This window comes from Echinococcus granulosus (assembly GCF_000524195.1).
Source record: "Echinococcus granulosus chromosome Unknown EG_S00019, whole genome shotgun sequence".
Lineage (NCBI taxonomy): Eukaryota > Metazoa > Platyhelminthes > Cestoda > Cyclophyllidea > Taeniidae > Echinococcus > Echinococcus granulosus.
Genome location: NW_020170399.1, coordinates 1,057,643 through 1,067,623, shown reverse-complemented (window position 1 = coordinate 1,067,623; position 9,981 = coordinate 1,057,643). Strand labels below are relative to the sequence as shown.

At 43.3% G+C, this 9,981-nt stretch overlaps 2 protein-coding genes across 2 annotated transcripts in view; one reads left to right on the top strand and one right to left on the bottom strand. All coding sequences in view use genetic code 11, as the record gives it.

Moving 5' to 3' along the window:
• Positions 1-6: 6 nt before the first annotated feature.
• Positions 7-7,214, top strand: EGR_03659 (hypothetical protein; the record flags this gene model as incomplete). Its single annotated transcript, XM_024492908.1, has 11 exons — positions 7-23; positions 745-1,013; positions 1,088-1,380; positions 1,452-2,039; positions 2,111-2,605; positions 2,745-2,975; positions 3,091-3,527; positions 4,074-4,395; positions 4,678-4,992; positions 5,233-5,654; positions 7,088-7,214. The coding sequence occupies 11 exons, from the start codon at positions 7-9 to the stop codon at positions 7,212-7,214; spliced, it is 3,516 nt and encodes a 1,171-aa protein (XP_024352791.1).
• A 607-nt stretch (positions 7,215-7,821) lies between these two features.
• The window catches only part of EGR_03658 (hypothetical protein), a gene marked incomplete at both ends in the record, with an annotated part of 2,623 nt that continues 463 nt past the window's right edge, over positions 7,822-9,981 (bottom strand). Inside the window, 2 exons of the mRNA XM_024492907.1 lie at positions 7,822-8,163; positions 8,824-9,134. Of these exons, the coding sequence (XP_024352790.1) occupies positions 7,822-8,163; positions 8,824-9,134 (653 nt within the window). The remainder of the gene's footprint in view (positions 8,164-8,823; positions 9,135-9,981) is intronic.

Genomic DNA, 9,981 nt, shown 5'->3' with positions numbered 1-9,981 from the left:
TATATGATGGAAGGTTATAACAAGTCGGACGCAACTTCTTTTTCTTTCATGTTACAAGTTTTCGCTTTTTTTTACACTTTTTAATTCTAATTGAATCTTTTTCCTGTTTAATTTTACCTTTTACTTACTTTTTACTTGAGACTTTTGTAATTTTTTTTGCTTTTTTGGGCTTATTTTTAATCCTTTTTTCAAATTTCATTTGTTTTAGTTGTCGCCCGTGTGCTCTATTTGTATCGTTTTTTGTAACGTCCATATTGGCCTGACTTGTGTGGTGATGAGGTATAATTTGTTTCTGTATCTGCCTGTTTGATCTACACTTACTTCTACGGTTATCCTCAGTATTCAAGGTTTTATCTTTGACGGTCTGCATATGTTGTCGATACTTCCGTTTCTGAATAGCGTTTGTTTCATTTGTGCAGATTGTAGTATTTGAATCGCTCTTTGCCTTTTTTGATAAAGTGTACCTTTGAAATCATTTTTGGCCTATTGATCTTTTGTACCCCCTTTTTCTGAGATAGTTTCCTGTTGTGGTGCTGACAGCAAAACAAATATTTTTTTTACGTAGTTGCCCGTACATTTACAATGCGTTTATGACTCCTCTTATTTTTATTCGGTCTTTATGTGCGCTAGACTTGCATCCTTCCCAGGTGCTTTCGGGTTTTCTTCATCGACTCTGATACGATGAAGTTATTGTCTTTAATGCGTCTTATGTTAGACATAAATACACTTTTTTGAAAATCCAAGGACTCCAACCAAGCATTCCACCAATGTGGACACTGCTCCTTCGGTTGTTCCTGTTCCTACTGTTGTAAGTCGACCAACCCTCGCCTCGACTACCCCAGAATCCGTGTTGTCAACTACTATACGAAATTCGCCTGTTAGGCTTCTCCTTAATTCCACGGCAACGATTTCAGATACGTTAATATCTGTTCAACCGCAGTTTGCAATTTTTCCTTCTGTAAAACTTTCATCAAGTGAGCAGGTTGCAGACCGGCCCGTTGCCATTAATTCTGGTAAGCATTATGCTGATTTGTCGATTGTTCTAACTCTCGTACTATTCCATATTGCTTTGTTCCTCCAATCATAGGTGGAACTGTTCCAAAGAAAACAGATTTTGACTCGAATTGTGGTGTGGCCGACACAACCCCTACACATTTCAGTCCAATAACGATTATTACGCCAAATAAAATGTCTTCCTCACCTCAAATAATGCCTCTCGTACAGAATACTGAACTGAAATCCTTTGCTCGACCTTCCACATTAAGTAGTGGTGCGTCATTCTCTACCGTTGTAACTACTGCCAATGCTAAAATTCTACCCATTGCCGTTCCTGTTGACACGGTGCCTCATCCATCTCCCAACCTTTTGACCACCCTTCGTGTAAGTTACGTTACAAACGTGTTTATATCCGTTGGTAAATAGTACTCGTCTTTGAACTTTCTTTGATCTAGCCCATGAAGAGTGATTCTGCCAATATTTCATCCCTTTCTTCGGTACAAGTAAGCACTGCAAGTCAATCTGTACCTGATCCAATTGTCAGCTCAACGACGCAATTTTTAAAAGCCTCCAGTCTTGTCTCCCACTCTTCTGTGCCTGCTGCATCCGTTGAAGCCAATCAGCCAACGTCCTTGATATCCGTCTCTAAAAGTGGTCAATCTACTATTCGTCCAGCGCCGAGGATTCCCATAGCGGTCGCTCCAAATCGCCCAACTAGCACAGGAGTAGCGCTAAGTCGTCCATCAATTGGTCGGCAGCCTATTATTGCTCCCTTGTCCCCAATCCATTCTCCTACTTGTCCTTTAACTCCAAGTCGAAAACGTGCTCGAAAACAGCAACTTTTAGCTCCACAAGGAACAGAAACTCCTGCCACAGCAACGGCTACCGGCGCGTCGTCAGCTGTGGTCAATATTGTTGAAATGGTCACACCGCAGAATGACGGTGCCGCTAAATCATCCATTCAAAAAGTTATCACTAGTTCTGTTGTAAATTCAGCCGCTACAACTGTTCCAACTTCTACTCCTAATATCGAGGCTGCTCTGGTAGGTTTTGCTACTTTTTAGGGATCATCTTCATTTTTATGTCGAATGAAACCTATTTCGTATTTCAGCAGTCAAGCAATCCTTCCTCAACGCTACCTATTGTTACTGTGGCTAACTCGAGTTCGCCCGGATCGGGTCAAGTGCTAAATCTGCGTTTTCTGCAGGTCCGCACAACTTCTAACAGTGGTCAGTCAGGAAAAGAAGTTGCGCCACATCTCGAACAAGTTGCTATATCACCTGCAACCCCAATAATGACGCCTCAGTTCCATGGTTTGGTAGTCACTTCATCCTCGAGTACTGCTTCGGATGAGACGCAGCCTCCTGTGACCTCAGCACCAGCGCCAACTACCACTGCTTCGATTGCCGCCTCTTTGGTTACCGCGTCTTCCTTTCATTCAGGCAGTCTTGCCTCTCAACAATCGATGTACGTTTTCCCTGCTACGGCTGTGGCGACCCCTCTGCGAACAACTTCGACTGCAACAGCGTCGGTTGGAAATGTAGTTCAGGTCCGCTTTCGAACTCCCACTCCCACGAAACCTCTTCTCTCTAATGCAACAGCTCAACAGGTAATTTAATATCGTTTTATAACAGTAGCAGTATTATTAGACTTGTTGGCAAACCCCGTTTAGATAGTTAAAATTATCTGCTCAAGCTGGGTACTCTGGTGTTGTGTAGATTTATGAGGTTAAGTTTTGTAATCTTTAGACCGTACGAACTGTTCTGAGCCAACCGGTGACAAGTAATACTGTGCAAGGTGGTTTCCATGTGGCTTTACAGCCCACATCTCCACCTCTAAGAAAAACTCCCTCGGTTGATTGGCCCGCTTTAAAACCCAGTACGTCAGCGAAGCAAGCATTACCATTTGCTCCTGCAACTGCCACGTCCAAGGAATGCATTCATCAAGTGCCATCGACCTCAATCAACACAATCTCAAAGGTACATGCCGACTGCTATTGTTCATCATTTTTTATCAAGTGCGCCGCTACTATGTGAGTATGAATTACTTGTACGAATAGTGTCCAATTTCTGACACCTGTTTTTTTTTGCAAAGGCGACTCCGATGGACAGTTCAGGTCAGCCGACTGTGCCGATCCTTCGTGTGTCCGATCCGAACAACAGGAACTGTTTTGAAAGTTTGAGTAATGCAAATACAACCACCACATCCCCATGCAAACGACCAAGAAAGCAAAGCAATAGTGGAAGCGTTATAAAAAAACAATGTACGTGGGAATTGCGTACGGATCCAATGGACTCGAATAAAAGTGTTTGGCGATCCCCTCTGGAACGTGCAGATCAGCAGTCGCCTTCGCGCTCCTTACAGAACTCTGAAACTGTAAACACGACTTTGAAAAAAGAAGTGGATATGGTCGGAACTGCGGATTCAGTTATTCATGGCCGACCTGTGCGAATGCGTCTGTACAAGCCATCACACCTGGCTTTACGTTTCAATGGGCTTTGGAGGGGACCCAAAACCGGTCACTTTCTCAGGTTCGCTTGATTTATGATATTCCATTCAATGTCGCATGCCATTTCTCTAACCATTTTTAAAGCTTTCAATCGCCATGGTTATTCCTAATCATCATCGATAAAAAGTTCGGTATAAGCGTGTGATATTTGAGTCGACTTAAGCGCTGCAAGTGCCTGGGCAATTAAAACCCTGTTTATTGTTGTACTTCGTTTAAATACAATTACAGTCACTATTAAAGTGGCAAAATTGTCTCAAACCAACTGCAATGTTTTGATATCCGAGGATGTGGAACACGCTCCTTGTCATGCGTCAATTATGGGTTCATAAAAGCATATTAAAAGTAGTGACTTTTTACCATACATTAAACACATACTCTTGTAGATGCAGCTACGTAGATAGGCGGGTTTCTTGCGGGGATTGACATTTCAGCACCTCTTTTGTCCATTCTAGATTTCGCCTCATTTTTCTGTTTAACGCAAATCTGCGTTTTTTCGTTTCCTGACAATATTTAAGAGATAAAGTTTTTACCTATCACGAAAGCATTTGCTATTTAACGCTGATTTTAGGTCATCTGAGATACGACAACGACCAGAAGGTCCTCAGTCTCCCTCAATCTCTCAATTTCGAGCTTCATCGACTATTAACAGGCATTCTCTCGAGCCAGGGCTTCGGCGCCGGCGTCCACGCGATCAAGTGCAGTATGAGCAGTTGGAGGTATTTGAAGTCGACAGTTCCAAAAATCCAGACTTCTTTGCGCTCTCCGAGCTGCTCGAGTTGCGCAATCAACAGGCCGAAATGGGCTTTATAAATCATCCTGTGGACACGACTTCACCACTTGATTTGAACTGCTGGCGAATTATCTTGTGTTTAAAAAATTGCGAAAAGCTGGTGCGTTTATAAAACTAACTTGGTTTGCTTTTAGGAGACGGTTTTGTTATCGAAATAAGTCACTACCAAATCTTATAATCGCTTAGACCTGATACGTTTCTCTGTAAAACTATGGCATCTTTGGCATTATCATACTTAAAGCATTTTTTTGGTGCGTTCATTCGATACTTTCACTTTAGCGCACCGCTTTTGACATATCACTTCGCCACGGTTTTCGAAATAAAAGGCCGTCCCTCGTTTTTGGCTAAATCCCAAATGATTTAATTCCCGAATCTTTCTTAGATTGGCGTAGAATATGAGAAATTGTCGACGCTTTCCAGGGCATTTGATAGAACCTTTCGAAAGCAGTGTGAATGCTGCAGTGGTCAGGGAACGCAAGGTGGGGAGGCGTCTTCCATGCGTGATTTCATCGAGGATCAGCAGCAGGAGCTGATCACTCGTCTCTTCTTGCAGGCCATCCCTCCTGCCTCCCCTTCCACCTCTGAATCTCGTGCCGCAGATCAGGAGGGCATAGGGAGGAAAAAACGGGCTTATGATAAGCCCATGCAATGCACTAAGGCTGAAATGGATCTCAAAGTAGTTAAAGAACGTACTACGGTCAGTTTCAATCAATCATTATGCTTTTGATTTCAACGAGTGTGTTCACTATCGAGGGTGTGCAAATTTACACAAATTTTATTGAAACGTGTCACGTGAGACATGGTGTTTATGGCTTTCGTTTTGTGATCTAAATAAAGCTTTAGTTGAATATCTTGTAAAACAAAATGACATCTAGCATACTCGGTCATCGTCATATCTATAAATACCTTATTCTCGTTCTTCATTTCCTCTTCTTAGGGCCTACTTCAGAGGATACGGGCTTTGATGGAAGGTCTTCGACGAGTGTCTCAATTGTCGTTCGATTTGATCACTGGTCACCGGGAGTCAGTTATTGCCTTTGTTGATGACCTTGAATTTCTCCAGCAGAATGGCAGTGCTCGTTCCTCCACTCCTTCCTCTTCTCGCTCCCTCCACCACCGGCAGGACGAGGGCAGCAGTAACAGCGCCGTTGGCAGCAGCAGCAGCAGCAGCAGCAGTGACACAGAGGATGAAGTCGAAACTAGTGAAGTGAGGATGCGGACGAAACCCCTAGGTTCCGCCTCATCATCGCGTCTAGCCCTGCCCCCTACTGCTAGTTGTGGTCGGCGACGATCAGCCTCCCCCATGGCAATAAAGAGCTCCTCGCCTGTTCGCACTACCTTCCATAACAGCCGGCGGAGGTGATCGGCATTTGGTGAGTTAACAGGCTCTTAAACTCAGGCGTGACATTGGCTCGTTAACTGCAGTACCTCTACGCCAGTATTCAGTTGTGATTAAACCAACATGCGCAACAAATTGGAGTATCACGGACCACATATTAATAAGGATCTTTATTCCTCAATCTTTCCGTCCTGTATATGCTTTTGAATTTGAAATCTAGACAGTTGTTCTTCCTCTGTCCCAATTTGAAAATCTCGTTTACTTTGCTTAGTTTTGATTACTATTAAGGCAAATGTTTTTATGTTCTTCATTATTTTCAAAAAGTATCTTCGAATGACAATTTATATCCTCATACTCTTGTTCAACTCAGGTGTGAATACTAGGTCTACCGTTTTGCACGCTAGATTGTGGAGTCAGATTACGTCGGAGGCCAAGCAAAAGTACCTATTTTTCAAACCACATTTTCTTCTGCATCGCACTTAATTGGATATGCGCCAAGGCAGCCAGAGATTTTATAATTTTTGAGATGCCTTTTTACCTTCTACTTCATTAACCACCTTGTACTCCCTATAATCTACTCCCCTAACTAATTGCATTTGACAACCGAAACATCGCAACACCGACCACTCAACGGCCTGTGATAATCGATGCCCATCGGATGAGCATTGGCGTACCCTGCACCGTAGAATGTAAAGCCATGTCTCTACCCTTCTTCCCCTATCCGACGCTGTAGACAATACGAGACACCCCCAGCCGCATGTGCCCCGACCCTGTATATGTTCAAGAAGCGCTTGTTTGTATGTATGCCTGCCTGTACATAGCAATTATAGATTTGTCTTGTGCATTGACCTCCACTTCCTCCCTGAAATGATCTGATCCCCCCTAGCCTTTTGTACACGAAAAATTTTGTACAACATTCGGCTCTCCCCTCTCCCCTCATCATTTCTGCACCATTGCCTTTACGCCGTTTTGTGAACGACTGGCAGTTGTTTATACCTACATAACTATGTATAACAGCATATTTCAGAGCACGTCTACTCTTGTGGGCGCGCGTGCTCGGTTATCTCCTCTCGGGTATCGATATAAGATTCTTAGATTCGACATTTTATCCGCTATTGTTTCATCTCCTCGGGGGTCGGACTTGGATTGATTGATACATGGACTTCTAGGCTACTACAATACGCCAGTCACCGCATTTAAAGTGCAAAAAAGTTACCTCCTGTGGTCCCAATGGGGTCCCGAAGATTGTCGCGACCTAACTGTTCACTTTAAACGTGAGATACGAAAACAGAGTGGTTAGTTGTATATTCAGAATGGCGACTGGCTAGGAGTTTGTGCTGAAGCAGGTTTAAAATATTTCCAGTTGAATACCGTTTTCTGTCATTTGGTCTGAGGTTTAGGCGATAGGTTTGTGCTCACGAAGGCGCCGTAATTGCTCCATCTACTCACCCAGTTTGTTGGGTCACGCTGGCAATCCTTCGGTCTCGCATCTCCTCGTGGTAAATCGGCTCTTTCGTGCGCGAAATTTCTTATCGAACGGCCTTAGACCAACAGTAGACATGAGTCCACCAAGTCGATAAAGTTCCAACGTGCAAATAGCAGCTCCACATCTACTCTGTATGACCTTCAGTTGCTTGATTTTGCACTTAAATGGGGCCAGGTGACAAGGCACGTTATTCACTTTTGTCCTTAGAATGAGATTTGGCGCGCTTCAATACAGATTAGGCCTGAAGCTTGTCTTAATGACGTTTGGGAGCCAGAACTAGTGTGTAAGTTGTGTCCACACATGAGAAAAGCGAAGAGTGAATTACTTGCCTAGTTTGTACGAGTTACTAGTACAAGTCAATTTGGTTTGACCTGAATATGGTGAGGTCAGTTACTTTTATGCCGTTTTAATAAACTAACAGAGGCGTAATAAGATCCAGAGTGGACATCTCCAGTGCATGGGCGGGTACTAAAACTCCCTGAAATGAAACAGAACACCACTCGCGAGTTTATGCCAACAAACCAGTTGCCAATGAAACAGCCTTGCATTTGAATTACTAAGGTGTCTGTAAGCATGAAAAAGCATTCTTGAAAGCACAATCTTTTGGAAAAATCGTATAACCTCCAAACAGTGTGGATGGTAGACGAAAAAGTGTGCGACGATGCTTATGCACAAAAAATGAAAGGACACCAAAGGCAAAGTTATCTTAACATCACAGACAGTCCTGCCTTCTTCGTACCCTCCGGCACCTCCCAGTTCGTGAGGTTACTCGTTGAACACTTGGCTGCCAGATTGTTGACGTCGCGAGGGTCACCATGGTTTGGAAATTCGAAAACTGATCCAGAATAGAAACCGGGTTCTCGCTCCTCGTGGGATGCTGCAAACGCATTCGCCTTCTTTGGACTAGTCTTCAGCGGGTGCTTCAATTTAATCAATCGATCATTCAATGGAGAATGCAGCGGCTCTTCACCGATAGAGACGCGTGTCCATGACGACGGGAAGACGTCAACCGTGCCTTGACCGCCCATGTCATTCTTGCAGGTCTAGCCTATTTTGGAGAGTAAATATGAAATAATGCCGGATGCTGATCTGAGAAGTTTCATCGGTGGTTTTGGCAGAAGGCGCAAAATTCACCTGATCTTAACGCCCAACTGAGATTGAACTTTGTAGCGTGCCTAAATTCATAGGTGCAAAAGGATACACAAAAGTTTCCCTAACGTTTTAAGAGCTTTGTTGTAAAAACTTTTTTGATGTAAAAATTTTCAAAGGTATGCGTATTCGTGATTTTCTTAAATACTTCCAATGCCATTAAATAACGCTTACAATGCACATATACCAGTCTATCTTTTCAGGTTCATTTGGCACTAATGTAGAGGCTTGGTTCAGATTTATCTTGGCGGATGAATCAACATAGACGAAATGACAGTGTAACTAAACCAATGCCGTATTAACTCGATATGGTGCTCCTTGGGTGTTAACAAAGTGCGCAGGTGCACATGCTCCAAACCAGCTGTGACCTAATATCCAAAACATTATTGCACTGAGCAAATATTTCAAACCGATTTTCTTCGGAACCGCAAGTGCAGCAATTTTACACAAGATCTCAATATTTTACCAGTACATAAGGCTTGATGAAAAATCCCCACAGACAGTGATATCTGTGTGGATTTAAACGGAGCAAATGTCGATTCAAACAAATGAACCCCAGGGGCCTTTTTGTCATTAGAACTGTCAACATTCCACATCCTTGCTGAGTGATTGAAGTGTGCCAAGCAGCCACAAGGAATCAGAGACCTGAAGATCCGAGCACTGGCGCATGGCCCAGTCAGGATCAGAAAATGAATGAATGTACGGAGGGGCCGGGTGCGCAACGTTTCCTGCTTTGTCGAGATTTGCTGACGCCACCCATTCGATGGCACTGGAGCCAGCTTAGATATCCTTGTCTCGGATGAATCCACGTCGCCGGAGGAGGATATCTGTTGGTAGCCGACCTTCAGTGAGACAGAGGCATCAACTGAGCTTATATCATTAGGGAAAATCTTGAGATACTCGTGGAAATGAGGCTGATTGTGTCAATCACAGCATCCGAAAAATTCCTGGTAGTGGAAAAAGTGGCGTCTCTGATCATGTGTATGTAAAAGTCGCATGATAGTTATCGGATTAGAGTAATTGTTACCAGCGTACGAGGACTTAAACTAGAATAGTAATCGATGTTAATGAATATCGCATAGGTCATTAATGAACCCCTTAATCTACTAGTCCTACACAACTTTGGCATTGTCTAATGCACCACCATCCAAATGGCAGTGAATGTCCGGCATATTTTGCAAACTTCAAGCGAAATAAACAAAGCTACTGAAGCCAAAAATTCATTTCATATCATGTCATAGAAACGGACATCTAATAACATTACAATCAGTAATTAATCAATTATTCCTCCATATGACAGCAAATTATCAAAGCTTGGCGGTTCAGATTCCGAATGTATGCAAGCCTGTTCGGCAGAAACAAATTTGAGGAGAGAACTTTTCGAACACAAACCATGGATTAGGAAGACTGCCTGAGATATCAGTGGATGATAGGGTTGGTCAGGAACATGCCCAAACCGCTCCAGCCACGTCCGCAACCAACTACCTCTGACTAACAAAAAAACCTCTCAATGACCAGCCGAAGAAGGAGCAATGGCTCTCCATATAAAATGAAACGAACCATCCGACTACTACAAAAAAATTTAAACAAAGAAGTGGATTTGCAGAACACTGTCGGTATTTTAGCCTTACGCAAGGCAAGGGTATCCAGCAAGACCAATACAGTACACCAGCAGCAGAAAGTAATATACTTTGATGAAAAATAGTAACTTG